Below are 20,674 nucleotides of genomic sequence, written 5' to 3'. Positions count from 1 at the left end.
CTACAGAGACAGGCAGGCTTCCTTGAGCTGCTGTGAGCTCCACCCAGTTCGAGCTTCCCAGCGGCTTTGTTTACCTACTTAAGCCTCAGCAATGGCGGGCGCCCCTCCCCCAGCCTCGCTGCTGCCTTGCCGATAGATCGCGGCAGACTGCTGTGTTAGCAGTGAGGGAGGCTTCGTGGGCGTGGGACCCTCCCGGCCAGGATTGGGATACAATCTCCTGGTGTGCCCGTTTGCTCAAAGCACAGTATTGGGGTGGGAGTCACCCATTTTTCCAGGTATTGTGTGTCTCAGTTCCCCTGGCTAGGAAAAGGGACTCCCTTCCCCCTTGTGCTTCCCAGGTGAGGCGATGCCTCACCCTGCTTCAGCTCTCTCTGGTCGGGCTGCAGCAGCTGACCAGCACCGATTGTCCGGCACTCCCTAGTGAGATGACCCCAGTACCTCAGTTGAAAATGCAGAAATCACTGGTCTTCTGTGTTGCTCGCACTGGGAGTTGGAGACTGGAGCTGTTCCTCTTGGGCCATCTTGCTCCACCTAGAGTCTTCTCTTTGTCCTTAGTACTCTGAAGTTCATGAATTCCAAGGTGTGACTCCATTTCTTCCATTGCACTGGACACTTACTGAGTTCTTTTAACCTGCAAACTCCTGTCTTTTTCTTGAATTATTTCACTCACTATTTACTCCTCATATTTGCTTTATTTTACCTTCCTGTGATTCTATTAGTAGATGATGAGCTTCCTATACCAGTCCTCTAATTTTCTCATTTTTTTTTCTATTTTCTATTCTTTCATGTATTTATTCTTCTCTTGAAAGTTTCAAAACATTATCTCCAACACTTGTAAGAATTAGACACTTTCTTAAGCAGATTTTCAATGGACCCTCCTTATTTTGGTATCTGACCCCTCATTCCCTACTTCCATGGGTAACCAGTGCCTCTAATTGATTAACATTTGCAAAATGATTGAACATTGCCTTACCATTTCACTGGTTCTCTCTGGTCTGTTACATCAATTACTATTCATTTATCTCCTTTATGTCTTCTAATTTAATTATAATTATTATGTATTTATTTTCACTATTATCTTTTATTTATGACAAAAACTGTTTATCTGTGTAACAATATATAGTTTCCTTTAAAATTGACTTAGGTGTTTTAGAAGGAGAATAGATTGAAAAAAACTCAGTAAGAGCATAGATGCTTGTGGCTACTGTAAAATAAATATTAAATTTAGGATACTTGTGATCATGAAATAAAGGAAATTCAAAGTAATATAGTTAATAGTTACATAATTATTCTTTTTTTACTTATTTTCTCCTTCCCATTAAGAAATATAGATGTGTTGCATGTTTAATATCTAATTTTTTTTTGTTTTCCAGCATAGTGTTTATACTATTTAAATGTCATTTTAATTTTCATTGTACTTTTTTCTTGTATTTGATGTGAAACTCTGCAGCAAAACTGGATGCTGCTAAAACAAAGCCAGCTGTGTTTACTTGACTTTGTAAAGACCCAAAAATAATTTGTAATGAGATTAGCGTAGCTACTTTGGCACTAAATACTTGCCAAAATATTCATGATAAGACAGAGGAAGATGAAATAGAATTACAAATTAATAAGTAGTTTAGTTTTTGGCCCAATGTGTATGGGCAATTGTTACACATTTGTTTACTTACTGTGGGGAGTCATGGGATAATTGACTTCCTGGCTGAGATGGGTTATATCACACATAGGACTCATCTGCCTCACATGGTTATCAGAACTTAATCTTACTGTGGGAGACTAGATGGGGTGAATTTTGTGGCATTGAAAGAATGGAGTATTATTATCTTATAACACTCCCTCTATCTTTTCTACCATATTGCTTCTCTGTGCGATGCAGATATCTGAATATCATTGCTCATCACTTGGGCAACTGTGTCAAGTATATCTCCAGACACAAAAGTGTCTGGAAGATTTCTCATTTTTGAGAATGCCTTTTTTAGAATTTGTATTTATGACTTTTTAGGAGGAACAACAATCATTTATAATTAATATTATTGTCATTTGAAATATAAAAGGGAAAGATAGAACTTTGATCCCAAAGAGTGATGAAAAAAGTAATGATACAATCTAGACAAAATGAGGAAGAACCAACAAAAGAAAGAAACAAAGATAATCTCTAGGATGGTGGGAGGGGAATTCCTGCAAGATGACTGCACATCTGGGTTTTTGTTTTTTATAATTAAAATAAAAGCACATATATAACAAAAGACTACACTAATAAACTATTTTATTAAAGTTGAATTTATATTGATTTAAATGTTTGATTATATTTATATTTTGATATAAAGTCTTTTAGTGATTTTAAAAAATTAAATGAGCTAACATTTAAAAAACTCAGAAGAAATTCTGATTATATTCATATAGATAATATGATTTCCTCTAATCAAGTTAATAACCTTTCATATCCGTTGACTCGTTTCTTATGTTAAGGGAATTATTTTCCTACTTAAGTGACTAAACTGTTGTATTTTGAAGAATCTCTTACTTATGATAAGATAAGAAATGTGCTTAATATTTAAAGGTTTGCTACTGATATACTATCAGTTAGAAAATACCTTTCGGGTTTTTTTTTTTTTTTTTTTTTTTAGTTATTTTTTCAGTATAAATAACTGAAAACAGTTTTCAATATTTATAACAATTTATTTTAAAAATCTACTTCACTCAGTCCTCTTGGAAACCAATAATCAATCTCTCCTTTCCTCCCTCTTTCCGAGTCTCTCTTTTACCCACTTTCTGCCTCCTTCCCCTTCTGTTGCCTTCCCTCCTTACCTTCCTTTTTTTCTTCCTTAATAGATTTGGTGCAAATAGGTATGAAGTAGAAGATACAGCCTATTAAAGCGACTCTTTACTCCCTTGCAGATCTTTAATATTTATTCTGGTTTTCTTTTTAAAAAAATGTTTCCTTTGGGTTTGCTTTAGTCTTTGTCTCTCTTATGCTATCATCATTTTCTCTGCGTGTGAACAAAATTCCTCAGTCATTTATTCACATTTTTGGAAAAAATGTTCAGTATAAAATAAAAGCACATTACAGAAAATCTAAGAACTCTATCATTTCTCAGTCTACAAATATGCATTGAGAGAATACTGTACGCCCTGCGGGAGGTATCGTGGTGACAGGGAAACTGATCATAAACTGGCAAACAGGGAAACAAGATGATTCCAGATAGTGATCGGTGATATGATAAAATCAAATGGAGAGATGTGATAGTGACTAGGTTATGTTTGTGAATGTATGTGCATGTGTATTTCTGCACATGTGTGCATGTACATGTGATAATACATTATTTTGTTTCTCATTTATCAAATGAAATTAATTAGATGGTCTCTAAGATGCCTTCCTACTTTTTTTTTTTTTTTTTTTTTTGCAACAGGCTGTCACTCTATTGCCCAGGCTGGAGTGCAGTGGCTCACTGCAGCCTCGACTTCCTCAGCTTAAACAATCTGCCTACCTCAGCCTCCTGCGTATGTGAGACTACAGGTGCATGCCACTGTGCCTGGCTGACTTTTGTATTTTTTTCTAGAGATGGGGTTTTGCCATGTTGCCCAGGCTGGTCTTGAACTCCTGGGCTCAAGTAATCTACCTTCCTTGGCCTCCCAGAGTGCTGGGATTACAGGCCCGAGCCACTGTGCCTGGCCCCTGACCCTTTCTAATGATGCGACTTTTCTAATTTTGTTCAACGTTTTTACAGCTGTTTTACTGCTCTAATAATCTGGTCAGTCATTTATCCATAGTAATACTTTAAAACATTATTGAAGTATAAAACATCCACCTACTGGGATTTAAAAACAGTGTCTGTATTTCCTATCTACAGTGTATCTTTACTTGTCTCTGCATAAAGAAGCTTTCAGAAATCACTGCCTTCTGTCTGAATGATCAATGAGAGTGGGTCAGACAATGGCATGACCATGCTTGTAGCTTCTTCCCCTCCTGTGAACTGCCTAACCGGTTGGAATGGCTCCAACCTTGTCTCAGAAGTTGCTAAAGGAAAAGTCAGGCATGAGTCTCACTTTTGTATAGTCATTTGAAGATCTGTTGACTAAGAATTCCACATGGAATGTCATTGTGTGATAACAATGATTAGTGACAGGGATAGTAATAATAATAACTAGAGAATTATCACATTCATCAGAAGTCCCTTTTGAGGACTGTGCTAGAACCTCCAAAACATTGTAAATGCAACTTCTCAATTTGGTGGAAGAGAGAGGCCAAGACTTCCTTTTGACTATACCTTGCAAGTCTCTGTTTAGATTTTTAAATGGTTATTCTCCTCAATAATAATCACAAAAATGCCATCAGGAAAATACATTTTTCTGTGTTGTCATGGTAAAATACATTCTGAAATTGTTTCCCATTATATTATAAAGCCATTATAAAAAACCTTGTAAACTGTACATGGCATAAGGATGAAAATCATGCTTTCAGACCATTTGGTGGAAAGATATACTTGTTTCTTTTTGGTTTTTGTTTCATAGTAGGGTCTTTCAGACTTGCTTCTTTCTGTCATCTTTTGTTCTTACTTTTATTTAGAAATTTTAGATATACAAATGGAAAAAAAGAGAAAAAGTTTTAGAAGTAATCATAAAACACATAAAATGAAAATGAGTTAATAAAACATATGTTTGTGAAACGATATCATTTATCTCTATTGTAGAGGCAAACCAAACTTATTGGACATGGACTCTTTGATGATCAAACCAATTCAACGTGTGATGAAATACCCCCTATTACTGTGCGAACTTCGGAATTCCACCCCTCCCTCTCACCCAGATTACAGAGCACTGGATGATGCTTTTGCTACTGTGAAGGACATTAATGTTAACATCAATGAACTTAAAAGAAGGAAAGATTTAGGTAGGAAGAGACATGATGAATTGGTTGTTTTCCATTATTGGAGTGTTCACTTTATGTTTCTGAGAATCAGAATGTTTAAGTAGTTATAGTAGCTGCAGTGAACTGATCATTTGAAATCTAGAATTAGAAGCTAGGGAGAAGAGTGTGGTTTTGCCTTGCCAGCTGGGTTAAGGAGAAGATTAAGAGACACAAAAAATGAAATTAAAAAATAAATCAAGCAGCCGTATAGTCAACTTCATTGGACCACTGCAATCCTGATGACATATTGTGGGATGCAGGTACCCATTGCATATAGTCCTCCTGTCACTGGAGATAGGTGTGGTAAGAAGGAGAAATGACCACGTTGCAGTAGCAGTGGAAAGCATCCAGGAAAGGGGTAGATCCAGGTGATGGGGGCCATCTAGTATGTTGGATTAATCTGGTTCTAGCACACAGAGAATGGAGCTTTGGGGGTAATAATTTCTCTACTGATGTGAGCAAGTATACTTCTTTCTAGAATTAACAAATTATTGTTAAATATTTGTAAACTAAAATATAAAATTAATGTTTAATGTAAAATTTCAAAACAGGAGGGATAATTACATGGTTCCTATACATCCCAGAGGTAATAATGCATTGAGCTAGGCTGTGGGTCCTCCCTCAGTGTGATTTGTGATCATATAAGTTCTTAGTTGGCATTGTACTCCTAATATTAAATCTCAGTTTGACATTAAAGCCACAGCAGTACTTTAGAGCTAAATGGTCCAATCACTTTATTTATTTTTGTTTTATTTTCTGATATTTATTTCAAAAGTCATATATTTGTATTAGTAAATTAAAAAGAAAGGTGCAGAGTAAAAAGTAAATGCTATGGAGGAAGAAAACTCCATGAACAAAACGAAGAGATAGTACACAAAGGATCACCGTCCAGACTATATAATCATTGACATGAAATCAATACAAAAACATTTTAATACAAAAGGTTCATCAGAAAAGAAGCAATTCACAGTTTTAAAATTCTAAGCTTCATTTATACTCAGGGAAATGTAATCATTGAAATCACACTAACATACCATTTCCAGTCCAAGGGACTGGCGGGAAAAAGTAATGAATACATTAAATGTTTAATCTCGGTGTACAGGTGAGAATGTACTTGGAATCACTAGTTTAGAGAACAACTTGAAAATACCTAGTAAAGTTGAAGATGCACACACCAGAGACTCAGAAAATGAATTTCTAGGTATTTGCCCAAGAGAGACTCTTGCCCATGTGCTCAAAGAGAGATGTACTGGTAACTAGCATTGTTCATAAATGTAAATAAAAAAGATACATTAATCCAGATAGTGGATAGATAAATGGCATATTATACACTACAATACCACAAGAAGATAAAAATTAACTAAATAAAAAAGTATATGTATCAATGTGTTAATCTCAAAAACACAATCTGGAGGGGTTTTCTTAAAGTAAATTTGTAAGCGGTAGAATAGTATGTGCAGTATGATACTATTTTATAAAGTTTTAAAACATCCAAAATGTGTTGTATGATTCCAAACATCCATAGTAAAGGCACACAAATAGATACAGATACAATAAGCCCAGTTATTTAGGATAACAATTCCCTTTAGGGATCGTACATGGAGATCAGGGGTGCCCCAACTATTAGGTGAGTTATTTTAAAAATAAAAAGACTGGAAACAAAGGAAAATGTTAAGACTTGACAAGGATTTGAATAATGGCTGTTATATTATTCTTTATATTTTTCTGTTTGCTTAAACTATTTCAAAGTTATGAAGAGTAAAATTCTTCCCTTCCCACAATGACTCCAGTTTGCATAGCTAACATTTTATTGTTTTCTTCAGACGTACTGTGTCTTCTTTTCCCTTTTCTTCTCTCTTTCTCTCTCTCTTTCCCTCCCTCTCTCCCTTTGCCTTCTTTCCATACTTCTTGCAACATAAATGGTACTACAGTTCGCTTTTTTAAAAACTTAATCATATATCATGAACATTCTTTCAATTAATATTGCCTTCTTTTTAATGTTTCCATAGCATTTTGTTTATGAGTATATCATTATTTATTAAACTCTTTCTCTAGGGATAAATATTTAGATGTTCCTAATACCTTGCTGTTAGAAAAAATACTCTAGCAAATAAAACTTTGTATACTTGATTATGGAAAGCAGATTTCTCTGCATGAACTTCCTGGTAATAGACTATGAATATTTTCCTTTTTGTTAGTTTCTGCCAAATTGTTTTCTACAAAAATATGTCGGTTTAATCCTCATCAGCAGTCTGTAACATTGTCCATCTCCCTACACCTTTACCAACACTGAATGTTAGAGACATTTAATGTTTTCAACAATGTGAAAGGTGAAAATGATTGCAAAGATAAATAAGTGAAGCTCAGAGAGGTTATTCAGCTTGCCCCAAATCTCTCAGCCAGTGAAGAGCCACTCTAGGATCTGAGGTCTCCTTACATTGGGTACAATTGTCTTTCTTTTCTTTCCTTTCCTTTCCTTTCCTTTCCTTTCCTTTCCTTTCCTTTCCTTTCCTTTCCTTTCCTTTCCTTTCCTTTCCTTTCCTTTTCTTTTCTTTTCTTTTTTTTTTTTACAGAGTCTTGCTCTGTCATCCATGCTGGAGTGCAGTGCCATGATCTCAGCTCACTGCAACCTCCGCCTCCTGGGTTCAAGGGATTGTCCTACCTCAGCCTCCCAAGTACCTGGGACTACAGGCACGCACCACCATGCCAGGCTAATTTTTGTATTTTTAGTAGAGACGAGGTTTCACCACATTGGCCCAGCTGGTCTCAAACTCCTGACCTCGTGATTCTCCCACCTCGGCCTCTGAAAGTGCTGAGATTACAGGTGTGAGCCACCGCTCCAGTCTTTTCTTTAGTTTTCTTTAGAATAGATTCCCCATTCCAGAGGCCTCAGATAATAAATGTATTATCTGAGACGAGAGGGAGAACTTTTTCTAGTATCAGGGATTACTTTAATATTAATAAATAAAACTTGAACCTTGAGGGGCTTTTGTCCTTGTTTCTGGAGGTCATTGGGGTGGGTGTCTGACTGGGACATGGCTGGGCAATGGGGCTGGAGCATATGGCCTCTGCAGCAGAGGCTCAAAAATCATATACATCTTTATCTTGAATATAAATACTCATCTTGAAAACTTTGGGTAAAGTGCACACTTTCTATGGTGCATGTGTTCAGCTATGTTATTACATTCTTCCTTTTCAGTTCTAAAATACAAGAAGAATGACGAGGATGAATCACTTAAAGACAAATTGTCTAAACTAAATATTCATTCAATTAGCAAGAAATCAAAAAGAGTGACAAATCATTTGAAGATTCTGACCAGAGGAGAATCACAGGTAATTTTTCTTCTTGGACCACCTAACTTTTCCCAGGGAACATGAATGCTGATATTTTTGTGAGGTTTTGTTTTGTGAGGACTATTTCTAGAATACTGAGAATCAAGGTAATTGCCCAATGCTGTTCTCTTCTCTCTCTCTCTCTCTGGAAAATAGGGGTGGGAGTGGGAATAGGACTGACACTGTCTTAGCTGTGGTGCTTCTACTCAAGAAACAGACAAAAGAGAGAAATGGACATAGGACATGGGACATAAGAATGCCCCAAGAGTCCTGATGATCATCATCAACTAGCACATATTCTCCGTCAAGGCAATGCCCTTCTACCATCCTGTTTTACTTCTGCTCTTAAAAGTCGTACTTTTCTTCAGGATTCCCTTGATATTCATTTTATCTTTATTTCATCTATATAAACAAAATGTTTAGAGGCATAACTTAGTGTGATTCTTTTTTCTACTCCTTATCCCCTTCCTTTTCTCTCACTCCCCAGATGCACATTATATTAGTCAGTAACAGTCCTGTGTCAGCTGTTTAGCCTAGCTTGAGCCACTTTCACCTAATCCCTAATAAATAATAGATGGATTAGCAAAGACTCTTAAACTTTAAGGTGTGTTAAGAATTACCTAAAAAGCTTGCTGAAAGACAGATTCTAGGGTTCCACCTGCCTCAAGGGTGCAATCTAGAAGTCTGTATTTTTGCGAACACTCTAGGTATTTTGAAGCCAATGATTTTAAAGTAAATTATCAATGGAACACACTTGCAAAAAAACACACTTTGAGAATCACAAGATGCAAAGTTCATGGTCCTGAGATAGTAATACAGTGAGCTTCTAACCAAAATTAGGGAAGATAGTTCCTAGTATACTATATAGTCCTTATTTTTTCCTTCTCTTTTGCCTATCACTCACATATTAATATCGCTAAGATTTTTAGTTTGAACAAGAGGCAACCCTATGGTGGTTCATGTTGGTTTCAGACAGCTTTGGGAGCTACTATGGTCTTTTCTCCTTCCATTAAGTCTTTGCAGCTTTCTGACCACTTAGACAGAAGCAGCCCCTTCAACCTCTGCAAAGGGCTCATATATTGACTCTGTATTTCAATCTTGACACTATTCATATTTGCAGGAGTCAGCACAGGGAAGAAATTAAGAACAACATCTTTGAAGTTATCCTAACCTGGGTTTGAACCCTACCTCTGCCACTTAGTAAATATTTGTTTGGGGCACATAACAAATTCAATGTAATCATCTGTAAATTCAGATTCTCCTAGTACTTAACAAATGGGATGGTTGTGAGGATTAAATGAGATGATGCATATATAAAGAAAGCACCTAACACAGTGTGTAAACAATATATTTTGGCTGTCATTATTATCATAAATATCATCATTATTATTTTATATCATCGCCTGGTATGGTTATTTGCCTTTGAATGTGCAGGCTTTTCTTCTTATGTGATGTAAAGTCCTTCATACATGGTGTATTAATAATATTTTTTACTTCCTGTATTTTGTAATGTTTTGGCATTTTAAAATACCTTTCTGGCTGAGCAGACTGCCCTCCTAGGGCTAGCCAATTCTTAGGGATAGCAAATAACTGGAACACAACTTCCATATGCAAACCAATCAATCTTGAGTCTATAGCTCTAACCACATCCTTATCTAATTCTTACACACCAAGCCAGTATCTCCCTTGCCCTAAATCATTTCAGGGCCCAGTACCAGCAACTACAGATTATCCCATGGAGTTATTTAAAATAGCCAGTCCTAAACTCTTTACTCTGCTCCTGCCTCACCTTTCCCAAGGAAATCCCAACAGAGGTTCTGGTCTAGACTTTCTCTTTACTCCTATCTTCTGCTACTGTACCAAAACCTAGTGCTTTGCCTCTGACCCTGTGTGGCATGTGGTGACTCCTCTCTCTGGGACCTGTGAGTATAATAAACTTCTTCCTTCCAAGTCATGTTCTTGTTTCCTCTTGTGACTGTACTGAATTTACCAACATGTACATTCTTAGAACACAAGGCTTGAATTATTTTTGTATTTACTTCTTTATATCCTTCTAGGGGCTAACTGGGTCCATTGCATGTAAGAGGTTCTTCTTCTCAATGTGTAACTATAATGTAAGAAGTTTGGGACATTTATGGAATATGCTCACATATCAGAGAAATGACAATGAAGACATTTCAACTAAAGACAACTATATTAAAATCAAATTGGAAATTTATTTAAGAAGAGATTGTAGCCACAATTGAGATAGGCATGTGTAAATGTGGTACAAACAATTCTCCCCTAGTCTTTGGGATTTTGCTTCTGACTCAAGACAATTTTATTAAGAAATAATAGGCAGCCTCTAATTCTGGGCAGGCTTTTGAATAAGCTGTTATATTCTTTAACATATTTATCATCAGCTTCTTATATTTCTCAGTTGTGAACTAAAAGTGAATTGCAGTTAAAGTAGCCTGAAGGGATATTAATTAGATTTTTCCCCTTAATCTTTTGAGGGGATGTCCTGTCAGCAATGAAGCATTTTACTGTTAATCAGAAAATCAGCTGCATAGGCTCGACAGGAAAAGAGATAAATCTCAAATCAATCAATTTTGCACTTGTCAGCAGCTCAGGTGAAATATTGGTAGAATTAGGGTGTAAAGCTATTACCCAAGAGGAAGATTCTATTCAATTCATCGTACATATATTGAACTCCCTTGCACCCAGCACAATGTTAGAGATTGGGAGTACAAAGATGAACAGGTGTAGGTTCTGAATTCAGACTGCTTGGGGTTGAATCTTGAACCTACTACACCATGGGTAAGTTTCTTTAACTCCCCATATTAACCAGGGTAAAGACCACATATCTGTTCACAAAGAGATTCCAAAGGCATAGTAGGCTAAATCAGGTAGTTGTTTATTTCTCTCTTTCTCTCTCTGTTTTATTTTTTTAGAGACAGGGTCTTGTTCTTGCCCAAGCTGCACAAGAGTGCAGTGCCATTATCATAGCTCACTGCAGCCTCAAACTCCTGGGCTCTAGGGATCCTCTCTCCTCAGCCTCTCGAGTAGCTCAGACTACAAGCATGTGCCACTGCTCCTGGCTGCTCTCTCTCTTATTTTAAGAGTCCTGAGATGTGAATCCAGATGAGCTCTGCTTCATAAGATCCTTCAGGAACCCAGTTCCCTCAGTGATTTTTCTAAACATATTGTCTTCATCTGCCTGGTTGAAGCTGGATTCCTGCCATGTCTTCTTTTGAGTCCCAAAGAAATGTTATAAGGCCAAGATTCAGACATGAAAAACAAGGCTTCATCCACATCCTATTTGCACAAACCTGGTTACCAGGGCAGAGACGGCTGCAAGGGAGTCTGGGAAATGTAGTCTCTAGCAGGGCAGCCAAGTGTCCAACTTGACTAGAGGTGTGCATTCTATCAGTAAAGGGACAGCAGGAGGAATGTTAACAATCTCTGCCACACCTCCTGAAGCTTCTGTTTCTTTATCTCTAAAATGGGATTAGTCATAATTCCATTGTATATGTGTAAGGATTACAATGAGAAAATGGAAGAAAGGTTTCAGCAGTGTCTGGAACATAGTCAGTGTTTAACAAATGTTCGCTATTATTTTCATTAAAACAACAATAGTTAATCCGAAACAACCAAAATCCACCAGTGGAGAGAATCACTTAAACCATTCACCAGGGTTATGAGAGCAAACAGGAGAGAGCAATTAATTTTCTACAGTGCAAAGAATAGGAGAAAAGGGAGGATTTACAGAACAGGTGACATTTGAACTAGTCCTTAGAAATAAACAGGATTTTGCAAGGCAGGAAATGAACAGCAGCATATTCCAGCAAAAGAAAACAACATGGAAAAGGCTTGCTTATAGGAAAGAATTGGGCAATATTTCTCTCAGTGTGATTCTTGAACCTTCTACTTTGGAATCATCTGGGTCCTAGCCAGATGATGTATAAAATAAAATATCTGGTGATGACTCCTTGGAAACTGCATTTTAAAAAATCTGCCCTAGCGTATTGTTATACACACTAGACTGAGTTGGAGCATAGCAACCCTAAGGCAGAGGATGTTGGATTTTGTGGGGATTACAGAGAACTCTGCTGCCTATTTAATCAAAAGCTTTCTAAATAAACAATATTAAGAAATTTAAAAATAAAAAAAAGTCACCATTTTTGATCCATTTAGTTCTAATATCAACCATCTTAAATTTAAAAACATATGAACCAAGAACTGCTATGGTTACAACCCAGTGCCAAACTTAATAATACATATCCTATTCCATAAAGCATTTGCATGTTCACACAGATTTTGCCAGGATGAGGCTGGTTCAGATCTTGTTTTGTAGCCATTTTAATTGCCAAGAAATACTGCTTGCTATTAATAGCAGTAATAAATGTGTGCTCCTAGAAATTGCCACAGCATAAAAAGCATATCTTTCTGAATTCTAGTGGATGTACATGTAAGATGACAAAAAATAACTGAATACATGTGACATACTCTTAACTCTGCTGAGTTATCTTAACAGAAGGACTCTTTTTGCTAAGATTATTTATTATCCTTCAAATTTGAGTTGATAAAGAATTTTCACATTTCTTTCCTTTTTTTTTTTTTTTTTTTTCTGAGACAGAGTCTCACTCTGTCACCCAGGTTGGAGTGCAGTGGCATGATCTTGGCTTACTGCAACCTCTGCCTTCTGGGTTCAAGAGATTCTTCTGCCTCAGCCTCCCGAGTAGCTGGGACTACAGGTGCTCACCACCACGCCTAGCTACTTTTTGTATTTTTAGTAGATGCGGGGTTTCACCATATTGGCTAGGCCAGACTTGAACTCCTGACCTTGTAATCTGCGCCCCTTGGCCTCCCAAAATGCTGGGATTACAGGCCACATTTATTTAACCATGAATCTAAGAATATTTTCTAAATAAGCACTGTGAAATAAATTGGAATGAATCACATGAACAAAACAATAAGTTCTAGTCAATAGATCAAATGTGGCTATTTTATAAACCCAAAAATGTGATATGGTTTGAGTCCATACATAATATATGCCATTAAAAACTACAGAGAAAGTTTTACAATCCCACATCTACCATGGCATGGGTGAAGCTATGTGGAAATTAACAACAGCAATTTGAACTACAGGACTTGGCTTTGCTACACTAACTGAGCATCAGTTGTGCTATGTACCAACAGAGACAGTATGTGTTAAGACAGACAGCATATCATCAAATGTTTTCATATCATCAAAGAATTTTCTTTTGTAATGTGCTGGACCAATATGGTCTGTGCTATTTTTAAAAATATCTGTTTCATTTGAGTTATGAAAATAATTTCATATATATTTTAGGTTAAAGACAATACCTTTAACAGAGAAGAAAAGCTGTTTAGAGCTTTAGAAAAGATTGTGAGGCTTTGTGTGAAGAACATTTCACTCTGTCTTCAACACATACAGGTAGGTGAGACACAACTGTTTTCAGTGTTCTACAGGAATGTATGATACAAAGCATTGATTTCCATGGTTATTTTGAAGAGTAAATGTGACTGTTCCTTCGTTTATATTATGACACTGGATCAAAATTGGAAGGATGCAAACTGCTGGTAAAGGAAGCCAATATACAGAGGTGTTTTGCTGTTTGACCTCTTATCTGCTCCACTCCCTTCCCAGTCCAAATAGTCATATTGTGGGACTTTTTGCTCAGATGATTGCCTTATGGGCCATCAGCATGCTTTCTTTATAACAGAGATGAGTTCATTAACACAAAATTGCAAGAGACAGAAAATTTGTTTGTTTGTACCAACACATTTCTTTGTAGTACCTAAAATAAGTATAAACATCAATATAAAGGAAAATAAATTGAACTGCAAAATCCTATTAACTACAATATGCAAATGCTCCCATGAGATTATGTTAGAAAACAGAAATACTCCCAGAAATTTCCAGTCCCATAAGAAGTTGTCCTGACCCTTTGAGAATCACTGATTTCAACCAGCTAATTGGAGTACAGTATGATTATGCTCAGTAGAAAAACCAGTCAGGTTTCTTCTAATGGATCTCATAAAGAGGAAACAGTGTCCTTCATGCCACCTTGACAATAGCTATGACCATGAGACATAGAAAGTTAGTAGTGTTACATGTCAATCAGTTACTAAACGATCCCTTTCTGTATTCCAGAAGTTTTTCTCTTGTATATCTTGGATACCTGTTTCTGAAGCAGTTGTTTGCACTCTTCGATAAAATATCAGAATGATTTGGAGACAAGTTTCCATGTTATATAAGAACATGTACTGTTCTGTTCTTATTTATTATCTGATGCAAAGCCTGCCTTGCAATCAGGTTTGCTATTTGCTTCCCAGAGTGCTGCCTTCTGTGAAAAGAAAACCAAAAACAGTTATAACAGCCAGAGAGCAGTGAGAACCCTGTCCTTTATGTATCTTTCAAGGAGTAAATGGCTCTTGGGAACATCTACAGGAAAGTCTTCTATTTCCACTAATTGATTCAACAAAAAATGTGAGCATCTTCTCTTAAAGAGAGCATTAAATTTTCTAAGGAAAATTGATGAATTTAAATCAAAGAGGAGTGATTTTTAAAATAAGGAATTTGTAAGAATTGCAAGCTAAAGAATAGCTACTGAGGGAATTTAAGATGGACTGTTTAATCAAAGAGGGTCATATACAGAGTACTATGAGAAAGTGGCATAAGGAAAATGTAAGGAAATATATTCTTCCAAGCAACCTGATTGCACAGAGCATTTATAAAATGTTTGTTGTTCCTTTTTTTAATAACCTCTCAGTGATAATTAAGGGTTATGCTGATGAAGTCCACATTTGGGATACGTTAATCATACTGACCTCAAAACTTCCCATTTTTGTAACTTTGTTTTTGGGTTTCAGGATGCCATGCCCCTGGCTCTGCAGAGTGTAATGGACCTTCAGGAGATTTCATACAACAAAGACGATGAGATGGGGTATTCTGAGACCCTAAGTAATGCCTTAAATTCGTGTCATGACTTTGTAAGTTATTTATATTCACAGATAAATGCAAATTAAATAGTGAGGTTGAAAGGAAAGCTACTTTTCGTTTATTTTTCTGGAGTCAGAAATAAAACATGCACTCAAGCAAATACTAATGTCAAAATTAGTAGATTTAAACAGGGGATTTTTAAAATCATTTAATATTTTTTAAGTGGATTAGTGAGGATTTTACTATGATGGAAATTTAAGAGGACCACAGATTGTGTTTCTAGGGGTAACCAGTGGCAATGCTGTTTTTAAAATCAATATTTAGTTTATGTCTGCATGTGAAATGTTAATAATTTATTAAGTTAGAAAGCTATGCTTTTCTTTTTCTTTTTTCTGGGACAGGATCTGACTCTGTTGCCCAGGCTGGAGTGCAGTGGAACAATCTCAGCTCACTGCAACCTCTGCCTCTCGGGCTTAAGCAATCCTTGCTTCTCAGCCTCTCAAGCAGCTGCAACTACAGGGGCACACTACCACATCTAGAAGATTTTTTGCATTTTTTGTAGAGGTAGAGTTTCACCGTGTTGCCCAGGCTGGTCTCAAACTCCTGGGCTCAAGCGGGCTATGCTTTTCTTAAACAAGTCTCTGGAAATGCCTTGAGTCCTTGCAGAAAGGGCAAAGGTACTCTCTGAGGATATGACACTTATTAACACACTATATATTGGAAGGCAGAGTCTTCCTATTGAGAAAGACTTTTATTTGAGAGTCATATGTTATTTATTTTGTTCCATGGTAAAACATTTATTTTCTAAGAGTTCTATAAAATGTATCTTGGGAATCATAGAAACATGCTTGAGCCAATAACACATTTTAGTAGTAAGTTACTCTGGGTAATATTAATTTTAATTTCTGTAGGTATTATTATTTCATAGCAGCATTTCAAGAATTACACAGAAGATAGATCATCTTGAAAGGGACATTTTTGTGTTGGCATTATAGGCATTTTGGGTAAGACAAATCTTCATGGAGTGGCCCTTTTATTGGAGGATGTTTAGCATTTTTGGCCCACCAGGCTCAAAATCTCAGTAACATCCCCCCACATCAAGACGTTGTGAGAACCAGTGAAGAGTCTCACATACTTCCAAACCCTAGGAAGTCATACAGCCCCAGTCTAGTAGAAAAACCACACAGAAGCATTTTGCTTTTCTGGCACTGGGGAATGGAAAGTCAGGCTTACATCTGAGCTAATATGATAGAGAAACAGGTCAATGACGGATGGATGGATGGATGGATGGATGGATGGATGGATGGATGGATGGACAGACGGATAGATGGATACAGACAGATAGATGATGGTGATGATGAGATAGATAGATACATAGATAGATAGATAGATAGATAGATAGATAGATAGATAGATAGATAGATAGATAGATAGTTTTTTTATGGTATATGTTTAATGGAAAAGGTGTGGCTAGTTCTTTATGCATTTTCTGCATTTAATTACAGAGAGCACACATTCTAGAAAAGTCTTTAAAGTTTGCTCTTTAGCTTAATTCCAATACATTAAGTTAATATGTATTTATTGAGTAGCACTTGAAAGTGTGGTATGTGGCTTCTCTCTCAGCAAGCATGCTGCAGACTTTGATAGAAAGAAGATAGAAGGAGTCTTGCATACCTTGCCTAAAACCATAAGATGATTAATTAGGCTAAGTTTAAAAAAATTGTGAGAAGGTTCAATATAAAAGTAACTTTTACGGATAACATATATAGAACTCTTTTTAAAAATCGAATATTAAGAACTCAAAATCTATCTAAAGGCAGAGCAGTTATTCTTATCTGACCATGAGTGATACATATCTACACATTTTGTTAGGACAGAATATTAAAATCTAGTTCTTATTTGTTCTAACCACAATTCCTATGTAAAGGTGAATCATTTTGTGTCTATGAGTCACTGGATTTTATATATGTATAATTATATTGCAATACTGTAATTAGATTACCTGTAGAATCCAGTCAAGTCACAAACATAGTAATTTATCCCAGATATAGTAAATACAGTAAATAGATTCTTTGTTTACTAAGGGACTCATTAAACACTCTGTGGGTGTATATTGATTATCTCATAAGCTGGACATCAAATTTAATTTGTGTTGGCTATTGCTGGTGCCAATAAGAGATTGGTTTCTCTCTCTTCTAGATTTCCCATGAGTTCAGACCAAGTTACCAGGGGCCATTTAAGTTAATTAATGCAATCTACTGCTCAGATACTGATTCCCTAGGATATCGTTTGGGTTACAAAAGAGAAACCTACTTCCAAATTATCATAAAATATCATATAATCGTACATGATAAAGGGTAAAGTAGGGCAGTCAGCAAATGTAAAACAGAAGTGAAATAGAAGAAATCAAATCTAGGATGATCAGGTTATGTCATGAAGATGGGCAGTTCTATGAAGTTCATTTTCAATGATTCAGGCCAAAAAGTGTAAACAATTTAAGACACAGAAATAGCATCAGCTTAATCCTTTAATGTATTTAAAAGAGAACTTATAGGCCAAGGTGAGAGAATTGCTTGAGCCTAGGTGTTCAAGACCATCTTGGGCAATAGAGTGAGACCGTATCTCTACAAAATTTTTAAAAATTAGCCAAGCATGGTGACACATTCCTGTGGTCCTAGCTATTTGGGAGGCTGAGGTGGAGGATGGCTTGAGCAGAGGCTGCAGTGAGCTGAGAAAGTGCCACTGCAATCCATCCTGGGCTACAGAGTGAGACCCTGTCTCAAAGTTAATTAATTAATTAAAAATCAAACAAGTTACAACTCTGTGGTCTTTTCTGTCTCAAGGTTAAAATATCTTTATTAAGGGGTTGCTATCTTTATAGGGGATATAATTCCACTACCAAAAATAAGCCTCCAGGGTAGCCAGGGATTTGGGGCTGATATGGGAAGAATAAGGTACAGTCTCCTATGGGATTAACTATATTCCTTTTGCTGCCAGCAAAAGGTGGGAGCGATGTGGTGAATCTTTTACACAGTTTTGGTAGTCAAAGGCTAGAGATTCCCCCTACCCTCAAGTGCTGGCTCTGGGATGAGAAAGAAGGGGAATGAAAAAGTGTTGAAGGAGATGACAATGACAAAACCAAAGACTGTAGAGAAAAAGGTGGAGTTATATTTTGGGTGAGCAGGCTTTAACTTTTGAATTCCTCTTCCTGCTCACTGTTTAGGTTCAATGCTACAACCTAGAGTGCCTGTTTTAAGTCTTTGAATAGGTTTAGCCAGACACAAAAGTGATCAGATCCTCTTTTAACCTGTCTAGGGCTTTCCTGTTTTCTTTTGTGCTTCTCGTGGGGGAAAAGGTAAGCCTATCAATAGCAGCACTGGACAAGGTATGGGCTGATCTTCTCTCCAAAATGGGCTCTTTTTTTCTTTTGGCAGGCATCTCACTTACAGAGACTCATCCTGACGCCCTTGTCAGCCCTGCTGACCTTATTCCCAGGGCCTCACAAGCTCATCCAGAAACGCTATGACAAACTGCTGGATTGCAACAGCTACCTGCAGCGATCAGCAGGAGAGGAGTCAGACTTGGCCAAAAAGGAGTATGAGGCCCTCAATGCCCAGCTTGTGGAGGAGCTCCAGGCGTTCAACCAGGCTGCTCGGAAGATTCTGTTGAACTGTCTGTGCAGCTTTATCACCCTCATTAGGGACCTGATGCTCGTGGCACAGCAGGCTTACTCCACACTTGTGCCGGTAAGCACAGCACCAACACTCAGCTACCTTGGCCTACTGGATCTGCTAGAAACCACACCCATACGAAAGCCCTGTTCAGAGTGTGGACATGTGTTCAGTGTGGTGTGTGCGTGTTTATTTTAACTAAAACCAGTCAGATAGTCTCCTGCTCCTTATCTGTCTTCTCCATGGGAAGCTCAAAGAGGGTTTCCTCCTTCAGGTTTGCGGTGACTTACACATTTGTAATTCTTTTTTGGAGATTCCTTTTCAAATACCAAACACCTTTCAGCCTTGCTCCGCCTGACTGATGCAACATGAAGTTTATCAACAATTTATATTTTGTATTTCTTTCTGATCAATCATTCTTAGATGTTAACTATGACTATTTAAGATATGGCTCTAAATAGAAGGCCATCTCAGCATAATGAAAGACGCAGGATAATGTTCAAACCATGCTTTGTTTTGATTTCATTTTTCCCCAAGAAAGAGAAGCCTGGTTGTGTGTGTGTGTGCAAGAGTGTGTGTGTGTGTGTGTAGCTTCGCCTCCCATTAGGATATAATTTTATACTTATTTTCCTGATGAGGAAGAAAGATATTTACAATTTATATCAACTTCTTAAAAATTAGTTTGGTTTCTTGGCCCTACATTTCCAGTACACTAGTTCTCAACTGAATGAGATGGATAGCTATTCAATGGGTAACACCTGGAGCAGAATTAATTGTCCTACTTTATTTTCTATTGTGCATTAATTAACTTTTAACTTATACTTTGAATTAAATTAAATTGAATAAACAAGGGCTATGTTTACAGGGTTCAAAAGTCAAAATTGTGTAAATGTATAATCAGTCTCACCATGGCTGTTCCTCTAGCATCCCATTCCCCACTCTCATCCCATTTTTATTAGTTTATTTTTATGCATTTGGTGCTTTCTCATGCCAGTAAAATAAATGCAAATATATATTTTATTTCTTAAAAGTGAAAACAGCATATTATATATACCATTCTGCAACTTGCTTTTTAACAATACATTCTGAGAATGCATCTATGATAGTACATGGAGAGCTTCCTCATTCTTTGCTTTTTGTTTTTTTTTTTTTTTTTGAGATGGAGTTTCACTCTTGTTGCCCAGGCTGGAGTGCAAAGGCTTGATCTTGGCTCACTACAACCTCCACCTCCCAGTTTCAAGCGATTCTCCTGCCTCAGCCTCCTAAGTAGCTGGGATTATAGGCATGCGCCACTACACTTGGCTAATTTTTGTATTTTTAGTAGAGATGGGGTTTCTCCATTTTGGTCAGCTGGTCTCGAACTTCTGACCTCAAGTGATCCACCCACCTCGGCCTCCCAAAGTGCTGGGATTACAGACATGAGCCACCGCGCCCAGCCTGAGTTTCCTCATTCTTTTTACAGTTTTATAGTAACTTACTGCATGGCTATATAATAATGTATAACCAGTACCCTATTTTTAAAATAACAACTTTATTGTGATGTAATTTATATACCATAGATTCCAACTATTTAAAGTACACAATTTGATTATTTTTAGTATATTCACAAGAGTTGTGCAACCATTGCCATAACCAATTTTTATTTTAGCACATTGTCATAGCCCCCTAAAGGAAACCTGTACCATCCACATTTTCCCCAACCTCCCCAGCTCTAGGCAACTATCAGTTTCCTTTCTGCCTGTACAGATTTGCCTATTCTGAACATTTTGTACAAATGAAATCATATAGTACATGGTTCTTTGTGGCCGGCTT

At 36.9% G+C, this 20,674-nt stretch overlaps 1 protein-coding gene across 1 annotated transcript in view; it reads left to right on the top strand.

Annotated features, from left to right (window-relative positions):
• ARHGEF38 (Rho guanine nucleotide exchange factor 38) overlaps positions 1–20,674 on the top strand; it is a 138,549-nt gene that overhangs the window by 100,913 nt on the left and 16,962 nt on the right. The window contains 5 exon segments of the mRNA XM_017862983.1: positions 4,692–4,891; positions 8,109–8,242; positions 13,578–13,682; positions 15,122–15,241; positions 18,626–18,937. Of these exon segments, the coding sequence (XP_017718472.1) occupies positions 4,692–4,891; positions 8,109–8,242; positions 13,578–13,682; positions 15,122–15,241; positions 18,626–18,937 (871 nt within the window).

The sequence above is a fragment of the Rhinopithecus bieti genome, unplaced genomic scaffold (assembly GCF_001698545.2).
Source record: "Rhinopithecus bieti isolate Rb0 unplaced genomic scaffold, ASM169854v2 scaffold_64846, whole genome shotgun sequence".
Taxonomy (NCBI): domain Eukaryota; kingdom Metazoa; phylum Chordata; class Mammalia; order Primates; family Cercopithecidae; genus Rhinopithecus; species Rhinopithecus bieti.
This window is presented reverse-complemented; position numbering and strand designations above follow the sequence as displayed.